Source organism: Vulpes vulpes, chromosome 12 (genome assembly GCF_048418805.1).
Source record: "Vulpes vulpes isolate BD-2025 chromosome 12, VulVul3, whole genome shotgun sequence".
NCBI lineage: Eukaryota > Metazoa > Chordata > Mammalia > Carnivora > Canidae > Vulpes > Vulpes vulpes.
The window spans coordinates 91,780,961-91,798,668 of NC_132791.1; the positions used below are offsets into that span (position 1 = coordinate 91,780,961).

A 17,708-nucleotide genomic window follows, 5' to 3' on the forward strand; every position below is an offset into this window, starting at 1 on the left:
CTACAAAACATCTGGTGGCAGCTTGCCAGCCTTGAGACCTGAGTGGGAAGCCCTGACATGAGGTGGCCTGTTCCCAGGCACAGAGCAATCCTCAGGGCCCTCTGATTCACTCACCTCTGCATTTGCCCCAGAACCTTGCCTTACTCCCTTCCCACTCCTCTCTGCCGACATTCTTATCTGTAAAACTGGGTTATGAAGACTTACACTGCCTGCCTTATAGAGATTTGGGGCAGATTAATGGGATCATGTTGGCAAAGTACTTTTAGCTCTTTTTATAAAAGAAGGTGCAATAAAGATGACAAAGCATTATGGATCATGCAACGTTAAATTCATTCAACTCGCACACCTTTTTTTTCTTTTTCTCCCCAGGTACTAATAGTAACATTAGACTAAAAAATAAAACCACTCTGGGAGTCTTGAATGGTGAGGGAATTGGGCTCAAGGGGCCATCTGACTCTGCCTGTGTTTTCACCACTACTGCATTATGTGGTGGTAATGATATGGTGATGGAAGTACACGTCAACACTTCTGAAACTGTGTGCAACAGAGATTCTAGCAAATACTAAACCAGCTTTCCCTTTTTTGCAGATCCCAGCAAATGTTTACACGAGGTCCTGCTTTCATGTGGGACTGCATCTAGACACTACCCGCTTATTGCTTCATGTTTTACATTCCCTGCTTTTGGTCCATGAAATCTACTGAGAGCCATTTCAAACAGACTTATCCCCTTACACCATCTCTACCACGTATCACCAATACCAGATTTTATTTAGCCCCCCGAAACATATTACCAGTATGAAATTTAGTCTCCTAAAGGGCAGGAACTGTAAAATAGTACAAATTCTTAGAGCAACTTGAAGATTAGACAAATTTTCTTTCTAGCTACTCAACAGTCATCCTGGTCTCCTTTCTCTCTCTCTCCTGACCCTTACCAGGGACTTCCAGGTGTATTATTGGCCTTTAGAGCTATAAAACCTGAACCTGGGGGGTGTTTGAGACTGGTTTTTCTAACTTCGGTGAGAAATGAAGTTAGTGCATTTCTTCCCCAAAGATGTATGCATTGAAAAGAAATTTCAAATATCAACACTCGGGTACATTATGTTTTTTTGGATTAATGAAAAATCTATTTGATTTTTTAAATTGTGGTTTATAAGTAGTTACCTACTTGGAAGTTAACTTCTACCCTGGAGCTCCCTATGGCTGTGCTAAGTGCATTATTGATGCTCTAGGAAATCTATTAAATTGCATTGACTTTATGGATGCCAACTTGTTCTACATGGTAATTCGGCACCATGACATCCTTTCGATTACGATGGAGATTTCTTTCCAATTAATATTGTGCCACTGTTAAGTGATTTCATGCCAACATGGCCAGGGAAGCAGACATGGAATGTATCACATTATGTGAATTGAGGGAACTTATACTTTGGATATTACTTAGACCCTCTTAGAGATACCTGTGAGATCCGAGCCACATTTTGAGTGGATAGTTTGACAGGAGAAGAAACAGGTAATTTTGTCTGAGCCTAATTTATTTACATAATAGCCATGGCAAAAAAATAAAATAAAATAAAATAAAAATGGATGAAGTTTTGCTTCAGCCTTATAACCTGAACACTATTCTCAAAGGTTTTGTTGTGTTTTTTAAATAGGATATCCAGTTATCTAAATTCCTTTTGCATTTAATACAGCTCTCACCTGTGACAAGAGTGATCTTGAAGCCTCTCTTTAACCTGATATGAAATATAGGTCACATATTAACCTTTCTTTTTTTTTTTGGTCTTGATAAAGCCCTTGTAATGTGGGTTTGAACAAATTATCTTCAAGATTTTATTTCTATGGAAAGCCATGTTTTTGAACAGAATGAGTTCTATTCTAAAGAGGTCAGATTTCATGAGTCTGAAATAGAAGTTATATTACAAAGGATCTTTCCTATGGATTTGTGTTCATCGTTTTCTTTTTCCATCCAGGCCTGTCACCCTTAATGACATGGCTCTTACTGCATCCTACATATTTTGCTTTAACAAGTAAGGTCCCCTCTGCACTTGTCGAGGTCATCATTGGTCTGTCTTGCGGTGAGCACTTCTCTGTAATTCTGTTTTATGTTAGCCCCTCCGAGCTCCATGATTCCATAGACTTTTGGAGAGCAGTGCCTCATCTCTGCTCCACAGGTAGGATATCTTGCGTGTGCGTGTGTGTGTGTGTGTGTGTGAGTGTGTGTTTGAACAGAGTTACTTTAAAGTTTTAGTGCTACAAAACCTAGAAACCCAGGCAAGACTAGAGCAGATTCATCAAGTCACAAATAAGCTTCCCGATCCCAGGGTATCTATCGCAATTAAGAAAGTCCTTGGAGCATTGGTTGGGGTGGAATGGGAAAAGGGTTTTTTGTCATTAGAGGCAGTGTCGCCTGGTGGTCTGAGCGGAGATGTGGGAGTCAGGAACTCAGCGATCTCAGAGGCTCTGTGAGACCCAGCTGAGCGGCTCCAGGCAAGTGTCTGGGCCTCAGGAGGACAGGCTCACCTACTTTGAATCTCTCCTCTGAAGAGCTCCTTACCCAGGGCCAGAAGATACACAGCAGGAAGCCTGATTCCTCGTCTGCAAAATGAGAATATTAATACTTGCCTAAATAACATATTAACCAATTAGTGATTGTTAAGTGCTCTGCTGATAGAAAGCAGCAGGAGAAGAAAGGCAAAAAATAAAAATGGGAACACAATTTTGTTATTAGATGGGTTTTACTCAGCTCTGGGCTTTTCTTCCACTCACTGAATTTAATGACCATATAGTGCAAAGAGCAGGTCTTGAGAGACTCAGCCTCACCTTTATTGGGCTCAATGAGAAGACAGCAGGTGAAGCTGACTGTCCCCTGCAAATCCACAGATGCTTGGAATAAGCAGGATGGGGGAAACCACATTTGGTTCATGAATCAGTGAGTTGCAGGGGAACATCAAACAAATAATTGAGACTTCAATCTTAACTCTTCTATCTTAGTACATTTCAGGAAAAACTACTGAATTTCAGAATCCCCCCATTCACCTACTACAGTGACCAATCGTCAGTATAGTGTGTGAGAGAGAAATGTGCACACTAATGTGGAAGAAAAATCAATAGGAAAATATAGGAAATTGGGGCCCCTGAAATGTATTCATTAAACATATAAATTGTTGGTGATAGCTTTCATTTTCTGGGGTGGGAGGGATTTCTACCATCCAAGTTTTTCTTTTGTTGAAAACCATTACATATGGGAAGGAAAAAACATTTTTTTTTTATTGTGTAGATTCACTTAAGATATTAAAACTAATTTGCTCATGCAAATGGGAGAAAGTCATGTTTTCATTCCTTAAATTTGGACCATTTTACATTTTTTGCACAACACCTATATAGAAAGATGCAGTGAGTCCTTTGGACACATCTGCTTATGTGCAATATTGAAAATACACATTAAAGTGAAATAGTAATAGCAACAGTTATGGCTTTGCATAAAATATTGTTAAAAATGTCAGTATGCCAATGCCCTTTATTTCTAGTTTTCAAATTCAAATTTAACAGTCTCCACTTTGTTTAATTTAAAAAAAAATAGAGTCCTAATACTATTTTGCCTTTTTTTCCCCCACTAAGAATGGTTGGCTATTTTAGTAAACTGTAAAGGGTCATGATTCTGTTGTATCTAAAACTTAGACCCCATTATAAGAAACATTAAAAAGGAACCAGAATATAAGAGCAAAGAGGAATTCGTCAGACTAGTATTAGAATATAATGTCACTTACAAGACATTTTCCTGTCCTATTACCATAAAAAGTCTTACATAGGCATATTTGCTAATCTTTTAAATATATGTATATATATGAATCATATTATTTGAAAAATTATGTAACAAAATTATTATTCCCATATGTATGTGTCAAAATAAGTGATTTTATTTGTCCATAATAATTAGGTCAGTATAATTTGCTATGAGACAGTTTGCTTTTCACAAAACTAAGCTAGACAATTCTCACCTCAGGCTAAATTTATCATTTATATATATTGTGTATAATATATATAATTGGCATATATAATATGTATATTATCGGTAACCTGTAAGAGAGAAAAATAGCAACTTTCTCATGATTTTTAGATAAATACAGCAGATTTCAGACACATTCTCAGGAAATGTAGCTGTTCAATAATAAGGTCAAGACATTAACTTTTAGTGACTAAATTAATGTTAGTGTAACTGGGTTTGGTTTCCGTAGAAAATCATGAAGAACTGTTTGACTCTATTTATTGTGTACTGAGATATGACATTTAGAAACATTTTAGAGATTCTGCAGGTCTTTTCTGAAGTAACCACTATTACCTTAACTTCTAAAATATTATTTCTCCCTGCATCTTATTTATATTAGTAATTTGAGACAGTCATTCATTAATAATTTCTAGTTTTTATAGATCTCATACTTTTTATTTGTGTATAAAGAAAAAGAGTTATAAGATGCATACTTTGATATACTTCCATGCAAAATTATTTTCAGCATCTTAGATTTCCTTTGAATCTTCAATTAGAATTTATGAAAGTTAAAGAAAAGAATTATTGTATTATTATATTCATACATCTATTAGAAATAATACATATATCTGACATCCTGGAAAAAATATTATCCAGGATTCAAAGTCATAGGAAATGTTTTAAAACATATATTAAGTATAAAGAAGCCATGTTAAAAATAAGCCTTGACAACTAAACTTATTGGTTAAATGTTTAACATAAACATTAGAGAGGGAAATAATTACATTTTTATTGCACAGTTGATAAAGATTGATTTTATCTTTCATAAAAATATGTTCACTTTTACTTCTGAATATTTTTGTCCACTATTCAATTGAATTTTAGCAACCATATCTTGAAAGATGAAATGTGAAGTGTGAAAAATGTGAAAAAAAATTATGCGTCTCTTTATTTATTAATCTGAAGTTACTATATATTGGGAAAATTTTTGAGCTTTTGCACTGAAAATACATTTTAAACCCATGCAAACAAAATCAGTGCTTGAGAGAAGCATTTTCAGAATATGCCATACTACCAATCAGTGATTTTTATCTTGACTCCAATTGATAAGGCTAATACTAATTTCCCAAAAAGTCCAAGATAATTCACTCCTGAAAAAAAATAAAACCTCGATAAAAAGTCAACATAATTATTTTTCCTTATATCTATATTTAGAAAAGTCATGAAAATATTTTGATGCATTTTGTAGTTGTATCCATATTAACTTAAGAACTATCTGGAGATGCACTGATTTTTTATTTCTAAGAATGCATGGATATAGAAGTATTATGGTTTCTTCTGTTTAGCGTATGGGGGAGATTTTTTTGTAATTCCATGAAACAATTGTTTGATAGTAATATTCGAAAACGATGTAAAAAAAAACAGTTCATAGTGTCAGTTACATTTACATATTTGTATCCAATAAATTATTTTTAATCCCACATTTTCTAAACACTGATATAAAATCATATAAGCTTATTTTATGTGCAAAATCGCATATAGTATGCTGAATGACACTTGAAATAGTAACCGTAGCTTATTTTCTGAAGCAATTTTGACACTAATGCTAAATTACAACTTGGAAACATCTAGCATTTTTACCTTTATGAGAAAAGGCTTTTTACATATTTAACATAATTCCAAGGAAAATAAACTGGAATTATGTATAAAGGTATGTACACTGTAACCAAAGGGCATTTATATTCCCCTGTAGAATACTTACAATGATTTTATTGCCATTTTGTGTCATTTTCTAAAGGATATAAAATACAGCCAGTAAACAAACTAGACTTTAGATTTAAGGTGACACCTGCTCCTTCAGAAGCAATATTCAGATATTTAATCCTAAGAACATTGCATATTTTACAACCAAGTAAAGTACACTGTTGCAAAACTGAAAGGACCATGTGCTTTGGCTTATAATTTTCACAGCTGTGATGATCAGCGGGGTCACCACTACCAGCGCCCCATCACCACTAAATCTCAGAGAATAAATCCCATTGTCAGCCTTTATTTAACTGCTGGAGGAAATTCACATCAACACTCTACTTCTTCAAAATGCAAAACGCCCTTTCTGTAAAACAATGTTGATTCAATCTATTACTTACACAGAGTGTTGTATTATTTCTGGTTCTATTTTTGAAGCCTACAGTTGTAATAGAATTTTAATAGACTCTTTATCCCTAGTCCAGATTGCTATACTTCAGGTGTAGCAATCTGAATTCCATTGAGAAAAAAATTCTATTTCATTACAGAACTATAATGGGTTTAACTAAGCCTCCAAATCCTGCTGTGTTGCTGCGGTCAGTGAATTAGTGCTATGCATACATGAATCCTGTGGTAAGGGGCAAATTAAATCAAAATCCACCTGGAATGTTGTGTCCAGTTTATTATTCTTCATCTTCTTACTATATATATATAATGGGCTCTCAGGTGCGTTTTTTTGGCAGCTGGATATGACCCATTCTACCAGGTAAATGGTCAATAAACTTGACTTCATTTTCCCAGTTAGACACCTGAAGAGCTATCTACCCTTATTAGCAGACAATTCACTATCTCTTTCTTAAGGCCTGTTTTATCCATATGATTTCTAAGAAATTCAGGGACCTTTTGATACCACAGAGGGCCAGGCGTGTTTCAAACACAAGACAGAAGGAACTCACATGTGCTATTGTCTGCACAGCCATGGGCATCACCAGCTCCATGGAGCCTGAAAGACCCTTGTCCGCCTCTGCAGAAATCCTCTGCCAGTTATGCTGCTTGGCAATGGCACCCAAATATCCCATGCTTGAACTCTACGCATTCACCTCATACATTTCTAACACTAGGGGGTGGGGCCCTGAGTGGTTAGTCAAGTCCTTAATGGCTTCAACCTCAGCCACATGATTTGCTGGAACTCGTTTTCATCCCAAAAAGTTGATTGTGAGAGTTTTTGCTCATGTTGTTTTGTTGTTTTTTTATGAAGGTGTTGAATATGGAATTCCTTACTCGGCCTTTTTCATTGATGTTTTGAATTATCTTTTTTTTTAAGACTTTATTTATTCATTTATGAGAGACACACAAAGAGAGAGGCAGACACATAGGCAGAGGGAGAAGCAGGCTCCATGCAGGGAGCCTGATGTAGGACTTGATCCAGGAACTCCAGGATCATGCCCTGAACAGAAGACAAAGGCCCAACCACTGAACCACCCAGGCATCCCTCTGTATTATCTTTTAAAGCTAGGTTCTGATAGTGGAATTACTAGGCCAAAGAATATGGCAATTTAAAAAGATAGACATTTATGTGTATATTTGCTATATATTTATGCATGTGTTATATATGTGTGTGGACAAGTGAATATATATGGATATATGTGTCCCATTTGCCCTCCAGAAAAGATGAACAAATAAGTAGCCACATCTGTAGTGAATGAAAAGTTTGCCCAACAATAGCACATGAGTATTACAGTTCAGGATCACTTTCTGCCTCCGAAAAATGCTACACGACTAAGTAGTTCTTTTGTTTATTTTCAAAACGTGGCAAAGTCCCATATAAGTTTGCATGAGATTATACTTGTTTGTAATCTATTTTCTAGCAACATTTCTTCCCAGTAATCGATGAAACTCATAAAGTAAGTGGGATTATATTATCAGTTTATTGTTCTCGCACAAACATTTGAGATAAAAGACTACATAGATTGATAGAAATTAAAAATATTCTAAGATCATTTTTTAATAAGGATTTTATTTATTTATCAGAGAGAGAGAGAGAGAGAGAGCGCATGGGGAAGGGTAGAAGAAGTGTAAGGGGACAAGCAGGCTCCCTGCTCAGCAGGTAGTCCAATGCAGGGCTTGATCCCAAGACCCTGAGATCATGACCTAAACCCAAGGCAGATGCCTAACTGACTAAGCCACTCAGGTGCCTCTAAGATTATTTTTTATAGTCACATTGCAGTAATTGGAAAGAGACGTGTCCTATATACAACGGTTAACTCGGAAGTGACAACAAACACATTTCTGTAGCAATAGATTTAAGGTTAGTTATTTTCTTATTCCCCTTTTCCCAACCCTCTCAGGCCAAAACATATTTGTTAATTTAATTTATATATATATATATATAAAATAAATGTCCTGGATATATATCTCCAAATCATTTTAAAGAGGTAAATTTGGATACTTCATGGTGACAGCTTTGATGAGTACAAAGAGGATTCTTAAAATTATAGGACCACATGAGAAGGACCAGTGTGAGCCAGAAGGCTACCTGCTACTGGTCAATGGCTCTGCTGGTGAGCAGCAGGAGAGAGAGATTATTCTGGGTAATTGGTCCAAATAATAACTGGAGGAGTTCCTCAAATCTCCAGCCAACAAAATCTCTCCTACATGCGTGTCCCTTCTTACCCACACACTCTGAACTCTTTGAGAAATTCTTATGAATGGAGACATGCTACTGAATAAGTCCCCAAAATTCATTTCTTAGAAGACAAAGTGATGATTGAGGTTGTTTCTCCGAATCTAATTCTCAGCCACAAAGAAAAGATTGTAAATGATGAGAAACTTAAGAGAACTTGACCTTGTGGTTCTGTTATTCCTAATGCTGGTAGAGGCTAAATGACTTCCAATTTGACATTAGGAATGTGCATTTCAAAAGTTCTGAGGACAACTGGCACGATCCACCATTTGAAGATCTAAAAGGGAAGATATCTCAAGAGACATGGACTGGATGAAGCTCTTAAATGGTGATTCTTACTGCATTTTTAGATAGTCTTGCAAAGAAAGAAAGTGCGGCATTAAATAGGTGCTGTTGTGGCACGAACATTACCCAGGAAATTCAGGTTTTTAAAGATCATATGCAGAAAAAGTGGAAAGAAAGAGGTATAATAAGGAATAAATATAACAGATGGTTAAGAAGAGTGACAAAGAAGCAAATAATGGAAAAGAATCACAAAATTTTAGATACCAATGGGGGAAGTGGACTCGAAGAAGGTCTGCAAAAGAGAGTCCACAAGACAGGAAAAATCAAGGTGTCCAAAGATACTTATTTTTCTTAACTCATGTAGTTGTATATGTCAAACATCTATTTCTGCTGAATCACAAAAGATATTTGTTGACGCAAATAATTGGGAATTACAGTAGATAGTCTAATGGAATGGCTGAATTTGGGAGTTCAAAGGATGTTATCAAATCTCTCTCTTCTCTCTCCCATATTTTCATCTGTTTTGGCTGCATTCTTGATACTGTCTTTTGCATATGCCCCATTAGGAGATGGAAGAATAATTCTAGAAAGAAAAAATGGCTTCTGAAACCAGAAGAGGAGTTTGTCAAATAAGCAGATGTCTTCTTTGCTATCCATAGAAATGCATTCATTTAGGCAATGTAGATGTAGCTGTGGCTCCCTGCCTTTCTAACCAAGATAGCCTTCAGTTAAAGAGGTCATAAGTTCTAGGGAAAACAGTCATTCAGCAGAATGCCTGGAAATGCTAGATACCTTCAAGATGTGGGAGAGACATATGAAGTCAGTGAAATTGAGGATTATTATAAACAACCCAGGAATAAACCCAAACTGTGTGTGACAAGTGAAACAGGATGTTGGCATGGTTGCTAGTTGTGCTCAGTGATAATTAGTCTTGTATATACAGAAAGTTTCTCTAGGGACAATGAGTTCCTACTAAAAGGAATGCTGTCCTGTGTTTTCCCCCATTTGAAAACAGTTTTGTGTTTGATCCATTTCATCACACAAAAGTTATTAAAGGCAGAGGAAGAAGAAGAAAAGAAGAAGAAGAAGAAGAAGAAGAAGAAGAAGAAGAAGAAGAAGAAGAAGAAGAAGAAAAAAGAAGAAAAAGAAGAAGAAAGATCCAGTCTTGTATTTGATTTTCACATTTTTGGTTTCCATAGAATTAGGATAATTCACTTTCCCAATGTGTTTGAATTGCTAATGTGTTCTGTACTAGTAAATATTATACAGATTTTAATTTATTTTTTTGGTGTGTTATATGATGAGTACGAATAGCAAGTCAGAAGTGAAACCAAACCATGATACCTAAATTGTAAACTTCTGTTAAACTGTGGAGTTCAGTTACAAAATGGCATTTCAGGGGATTTCCAAGCTGTAATCTTGAGGCAGGGGTAAGGAAAAAATCACAGCATTTGTTCATTCCACCTAAATATTTCTTTGAAACATGGGAGATTAATATGTGCCATTTTACCACCACTTTTCAGGTGTTTGGTGATATCAGTGGCCTAAGGTTTATCCCCACTGAAATGATCATGGCGATTCAGGAGCAGATGAGTGAACTGGACAGTATACCAGAAGACTCTTTTGATATTAAATCAAGAGAAATGAAAAGAATCCATTAAAATAAAAAGGTAATTTTTTTCCTACTGATTAAGTATATAACTGGGCTGCATGTGAGTGTATCGACTAAGTAGGAGCCACCAAGTTCTACTTTGTTCTTGTTTTCTTAAAGCCCCAAGGTGGCCTGCAAATCACACGAGAGTAGTGCAACTTTCTCCTCCATCTACTGCCTTATAATATGTACTTTACCAGAACTCAATAACCAGTACTGAAAACAACAGTTAGAAGTTATAATAATCCTAAATACATTTTATGGAAGCACAGAATCCTGCCAATCTTTGTTAGTTTAGAACAACACTGTCCTACTGCAGAATTTGAAGAGTGGTAGGATACCTTTTTTGACTTTCTTTTATAAGTGATACTTTCATTCTTAGGGAATAAGGGAAATGGATAGAACATGATATAACCAACTCTAGTAAATCCCTTTTCCTTTTTATTTAGCAGAAAAATTTAATGTTTTAAAAGAAGGAACTTCAAGAAAAAATGAAAAAAAAATAAATCATAAAAAATAAAGTCCCTCAAGTGAGTTGGCTTGCAGAACATATATTTTGTGTTTTAAGATAACAACAACCAACCCTAAAATGGCTGGCTCAGATATGGGGTCTCTGCGTATACCTCAACTCTTTCTAAAGGGATCAAATTAACATACTTCTCTTTCAGTTCTTATAGTGTCTTTTTTTTTTTTTTAACCTCCTTGCTTTTTTTCTCTTTCAATCTGAAGGTTTGGAGTAGGATTTATGATCACAAATGGACAATGAACTATCAGAAGGTAGATGGATCCTAAAAAATCCTGCATCGTGAAAACTCCTTTGCCTCACTACCAAACAATAAATACAGTGGGTAGCTAGGCCCTCCTATTTTCCTCTGCACTTTTCAGGAAGGGTGAGGAGATATTCTCTCAAACAGAAATCAGTGTCCTAGAAGGGTCAAAATTGATTCTTCTAACTAGGAAATATGAACACATCTGATCTTGGTGATTTTCCATCCTGGGGTTTAATCATTGTCTGACTATGATGGTATCTTCAGTCTCTCATAAAACAACTGCATTAAGGATTACACTAGGTGTTCCCTCTATTGGTCAAAATTAGCATATGCATATGCTGTCAATATTTTTCATTCTCTATGGCTATTATTGAAGGCAGATCAACATACAGTAATATCTCTGTCAACAGATCTCAACTCTATAAAAATGAATAAATACCCAGACACCTTTTAATAACTTAAATTAACACACAGGCCCACTTCAGGCAGTTCAACTCTTCTTTCAAGATGAAACTTGAGTGTCACTATCACTGATGTTTTCCTTCCTCACCTCCATCCTTGCAAGTGTAATTCATTATGGTTTTGATGACCAGGCACTGACCTCCACTTTCACTGAATGGTTTTGTATTCTAATTTCCTATTTCTGCCTTCCCCATTTCAGCATGGTGTACCCGTGGACAGAGAATTTCTTGAATGTATCTTCCTATTGACAGAACTTAGAAGAGTGCTGGGTACAATTCAGGGGCTCAGTAAATATTTCCTGTTGAAAAGACGACGTGAAAAAGAGTAGGGGTGGGATGGTGGTTAAGGCCAGGTATTCATGGTGTTATCCTTTATAAAGAAGGTCAGAAAAAAAGGGGATAAGACAAGTTCTATGAAAGAGTTGTCAGTACAAAATATACTGAGGAGGAATACAAATAAGATTTCTACCTTTTAAGCTATATTTCATTAGATCCTTAATTCAAGTCGATAACTCGAATAATGTTGAAAAATGATATGGTGTTTTTTTACTGAGTTGTCATTCTCTTAACTGAATGAATAAAAATGTCTACTGATTATTTAAATCTGCTACTTTTATTTATACTCCCTTAACTGAAATTTAAGTTTTATGAGGGCAGGAATCACTGCTTCCTTTATTCACTTTTACCCTCCCCAGTCCTTAACATCATACTTTGAACTACCTGGTGCTCAGTCAGTTTTTGTTGCATGAAAGAATGAAGGGATAAGTCAGGTCTCACTTAACTTTATATTTAAAGTACTGTATGACAATGAATTGAATAAACAATACAGAGAACAACACCACCACCACAAAACACTTTTCTTTGTTGTGTTTCCTTTAAGAATAAGTGGCCCCAATGGAAAGACTATTATAATTAAGAAATTATATTTCTCCCCCACAAAGGATACCCACGGTCACAGTGTATTTCCTAATCCATGGAGTCTCTTACTACATTTTTGTAATACACGAGTTGTTCAGTACTTTAAAATGGAAGTCTGGAGTGCTTTGTTGCTCTTGTTGCTTTATATTTGTTTTCCTTGCCACTGAATTTATCTTACTGAGCATTAAACATTAAGTAATGGATTCAATATATGAGTCATTCTAACACTTTTATAACATGATCTGTGTGTGTTATTTTGTGTGTGTGTGTGTGTGTGTGTTGCACAGAGATAGACTAACATGTTTTTTCAAGAGTCCTCTCTTCTTGTTGAATATTTATGGGCTCAGTACTAGAATTCAGTCCAACACTGAAACAAGAATTTGACACTATTTTACCTTTGTAGTAAATACTGCATTTGCATTGGCATTGAAATAACCTATTTAATTTAGATTAATTTATTTTTTGGGTATACATGTATGGTTAGGTTCTTAATATAAAAATTTAAAAAAGAAAAAACGGACTTTTTTTCTTATACTCAATACCTCTCATCCTCTGTGCCTCCTTATGAACTGCCAATAAGAATTCCATGGATAAGGAGAGAGACAGAGTGGTCATTGCAAATAGATGTTCTTTTTTTTTTTTTTTTTTTTTGCTTTTTTTTTTTTTAATTTTTATTTATTTATGATAGTCACAGAGAGAGAGAGAGAGAGGCAGAGACACAGGCAGAGGGAGAAGCAGGCTCCATGCACCGGGAGCCCGACGCGGGATTCGATCCCGGGTCTCCAGGATCGCGCCCTGGGCCAAAGGCAGGCGCCAAACCACTGCGCCACCCAGGGATCCCAGCAAATAGATGTTCTATAAGAATGGAGTTCTCACATGTGGGACCCTGCTATAAAAACACCTTAACAGTGTACACATATTTATATGCAGTGCAAAATGTATGTTAAAATTCAAGATAGATTTCTGGAGCACTGTATATATATATATCTGTGAGTCCAATCATCAGTTTTCATAAGCATATTGAAGATAATTTATAATGCTCATAATTATTTTTCAAGAATCTGTTAGTAAAACAAGTTTTGCTTTATCTATAAACTCATGCATGTTTGTTTAATATTTTCATTGGTAATTTTATTTCTAGTATTACAGTTAGCTACAAATTGATATGTGTCATTCATATTGATATTTTTACATATAGAAATAATACACAATACAACATATGGCTATAATTGAAAACTGTAAGTTAAAAAAATCCTTTTGGTAGATTGTTTTTGCTCTTATACACTGTGTACTTATTACCTAAATATATTTTCCATTTGAAACTAAATTCTTTTAAGGAATAAAAATATAAATAAGAAGGAATTAACAATTTAAGTGCCTGCTGTAAATTTGAAAGTGAAATCTAGTAAATGTTCCTTGTATTAAGCTCAGTGACAATAGATAGATTACACTAAGTGTCAGTTGAGCAAGTGGATAAAAAATGAGTGATTTTCATCCTTCAGTTAAATATGGTGCTAAGTGGTATGTGCTAGCATTAAAAGCAAATTACTTATCACTTCAACAATCACAGCATGAGAGTATTCTATTGGAAGTTGTATTTCCAGTCTTTCTCGGTCTTCAGTTTTATTAAATAAATCAACTGATAATGCTTGGATAAGCAGAAGAAAAAAAGCCTTGATGGCATTATGGCATTTCCATTTTATAAGTGCTTATTCAAGATGTCTCCAAAATGGTCTTTTCTCTATATTTTAGTCAGTAAGAATTTACACACACACACAGACACACACACACACAATGTCATTTAGCCCAGCCACCTCTGTGATATCACTTCCAGTCGGCCATCTAGCTTAGTCTTAATCACCTCGAGGAATGGGAAAATCACCACTTTAAATGAGAATGCTTACTACTAAGAATACCTTCCAAGACGTTGAAAATTGCTCTTACTGGTCTGAAATCTTTGTGGAAACCTGCTAAATATAGTAGGTCAGAGCCTTGACAAATGGGAGTCCTAACTGGCTATTAACTGAGATAAAGTAAGCCTTGCTATTTTTTAAAATCCAAAAAATTGTCTTTAAATAAATAGTGAATTTTCATAGTTTTTTATTTTTGTGATTGATAAAGAGTGGAAGAGGGAAGGGAGCAGATATACTCAAAGGTGAAGGATAATCCTGCGTACTCCCTCCAGGGATCCAGGAAAAGTTCAACTCTCCTGCCCCATCCTGACAAATGAACTTATTACCTATTCCACCAGTGCCTCCAATGTTTTAAATAAGGTCAAATATTTGTATTATATAGTGAGACATAGGCCTTGTGGCATAGAGGGTCTGCTTGATCTTAGACAATGAGGACATTTGCAGCACCGGGATCGATTGGAATTTAAAGGACCTTCTCTTACTTTTTTAATATGTTGAAACCCTGAAAGGAGCAGAAGTTCATTCCCAAAATGGTATAAATTCTTTAAGGATAACCTTTCCAACATTTATGTCATAATATGAATTCAGTAATTATACAATAAATGGGTTGATGAATGATACAGCATAGTGGTTAAGAGCGAGGGCTCTGAGTTATATCTAAGTCGAAATCCTCCTGAATAACTTACTCTCCATGCAGCACTGAATGAGTGGCTCAACCTTCTGAGACGAGTCAAAGAGTATCTGCTAATCCAGTGACATAATTCATATACATAGTTTTCAGGTTGCATGATTAGAGACAATATCTGCATATCTGATGCACCCTGTCCACTTGAGACCTGGAGAAAGACTACTTCACAATAAGCATCAGATTAGGACTTGATGATGTCCTAAGCTGACCACATGGGATGTGAGAGCTGCTTGGTCAGGAACAGAGCTTGAATGGGCATCAACTAAGACTCCAAGAGATAGCTTATAAACTAATGCACCAAAGATCTTTTTTTCTTTCTTTTTTCTTTTTTTCTGAATCTAACTGTATACTTTCAGTTCAGCCTCTCCTTGAATGGCCTTGGATATTCTATTTCAGTTCAACTAGTTCTATGTTCAATGTGAGTATGTAGGATGGTTTTTTGGTTTATGTTTGTTTTTTAGTTTTTATTTATTTATTTAAAGTAATCTCTACACCCAAGATAGGGCTCGAACTGACAACCCTGAGAACAAGAGTTGCATCTTTTTCCAGCTGAGCTAGCCAGGCACCCCAACATGATTTTCTTAACAGTTCTCTTCATGAAGGCACCAAAGTTCTAACCAGTCTCTCATGTGGAGCTTTGTCGTGTTCACTTCACAGGACTGTTATGAGAAATAATAAGGATGGTGAAAGAAATATATTACCTAAGATGCTGGCTGAGCAAATTAATGAGAGAAAGAAGAAGAGGACAAAGAGAAAGAAACAAAAAGAAGAAGGAGGTCGAGATAAGAGATACTGGAAGGATTGAAAGAAAAAGAAGAATGATAAAAAATAATAAAAATAAATTTCTAAAAGTAAAATTATTAAGTCAAGGGTACCACATTTAAAACTTTAATATATCCTAATCTGATTTCAGAAATATTGTACCAATTTCCATTTCAATTATAAATGATAGTTGAGATAACCTCTTTCTCCAGACTATTGCTAGTAATAAACAATAATAGTAAAAATATTTTCTTACCTATAAGGGTAAAAAATAGTTTATTAGAAATGCCATTTATTTTACATGATTAATGAAAACGTATAGTTTTACCATTGGAACCCATTTATTCTTGTTGATTTATAGTAGCTCTTTATGTATTAAGTGCAGTAAAACTTTGCGTGTAGGTTATGTCACCAAAATATAGTAAGGTTGTAAGTTATTCAGTTTGCTTTAATATATATTTTGGCATATAGAAGTTCTTTATTTCTATGTCATTTAATCTCTACATTTATTTCTTTTTTAACATGATGTATTAGTTTATCATTTTCCTTATGTTTAGGAATGACACTTTTATTATATAATAAGCACATATAAGTTATATATTTTTAACCTGGAAAATGTTGTTGTTCCACTGATTTATTGCCTATTCTCATAATAGTATCAGACTCCATTGATTAACATAGTTTGGAGATGAAGCAGGGGCATCCTGTAACTAAACCACACAGCACTATAAAAGACTTACAGGCAGCAGGGGAAGAATGAGAATGAAGATAAGAGAGCACAACATAAGAATATTGGATTGGGGTAATGGATATATGAAAGTTTAGTGGATACTATTTTCTTCTAGTTTTGAGTATGTTTGAAGTTTTTCGTAATAATAAATTAGGAAGGTCATAGAACAGAATATACACATACAAGGCATAATGTAGTATGACCTATCCATTAAAGTATATTTTCAAATAATAAATAATAACATGAGGAAATGTTCAAAATATAATGGGGAGCATAAACAGAACTATGATCCAGTTATAGAAAACATATTGCATAGGAAGAATCTGAAAGCACACAAATCTATGTTGATAGTGGCTATCTGTGGGTGACAATAAATTTTATAATTTTTTCTAATATTATTCTATTTTTTCCTATGAGCTCAAGTTGCTCTTACAATTAATGCTGAAACAATGAACATAATTTTAACCACTAAAATCACTGAAGAAATAATTTAAAAATATAAAAATATGTGATACCACCCAAAAAACTAAAAGTTATCTCTATGAGCATTATCTGCGCAAGAGAGATGCACAAAAGTTGCATTCTGAAAACATTTTAGAAGATAAGCATCTATGAAATAGGATCAAAACCTGCAACATATTCATCCCTAGCCTCATTTTACACTGATAAATTGGTTTTCTACTTCGCTGGGAAAATTGAAGCAGTCAGAAGAGAACCACCAGCACATATTCTTGCCACCCTATCTACTGACCTACCAGCACCTGCCACCAGTGCTTCCTGTCAGCCTTTATCAAAGATGAAGTCACCATATTCTTCTAAAGTTTATCCCCTTACTTATACCCTAGATCATGTGCTCCTTCAAGGACACCACTCCCAACAGCTTCTTCCTCTTTTCTAAATTATCATCTTAACTCTATTTAATAATACAAATCTACTATTGTTTCTCCATATTGGAAAATAATTACTCCAGACTCCATTCTTCTTGTCATCTATTCACCTCACATCTTTGCTACCCTTTAGTACAAGACTCCTTGGAAGAAATTTTTCTTCTTGCTATCACTAATTCCTCCAATGCTTGCTAACGCTCACTCCATTCATGATTTTCCAACTGTACTC

The 17,708-nt window shown here is 35.1% G+C and overlaps 1 protein-coding gene across 1 annotated transcript in view; it reads left to right on the top strand.

Moving 5' to 3' along the window:
- LOC112920437 (uncharacterized) overlaps window positions 1-16,216 on the top strand; it is a gene marked incomplete at its 5' end in the record, with an annotated part of 293,948 nt that extends 277,732 nt beyond the window's left edge. Inside the window, 2 exons of the mRNA XM_072731939.1 lie at window positions 10,223-10,369; window positions 15,758-16,216. Coding sequence (XP_072588040.1) covers window positions 10,223-10,360 — 138 coding nt within the window. The remainder of the gene's footprint in view (window positions 1-10,222; window positions 10,370-15,757) is intronic.
- Between the last annotated feature and the right edge of the window lie 1,492 nt (window positions 16,217-17,708).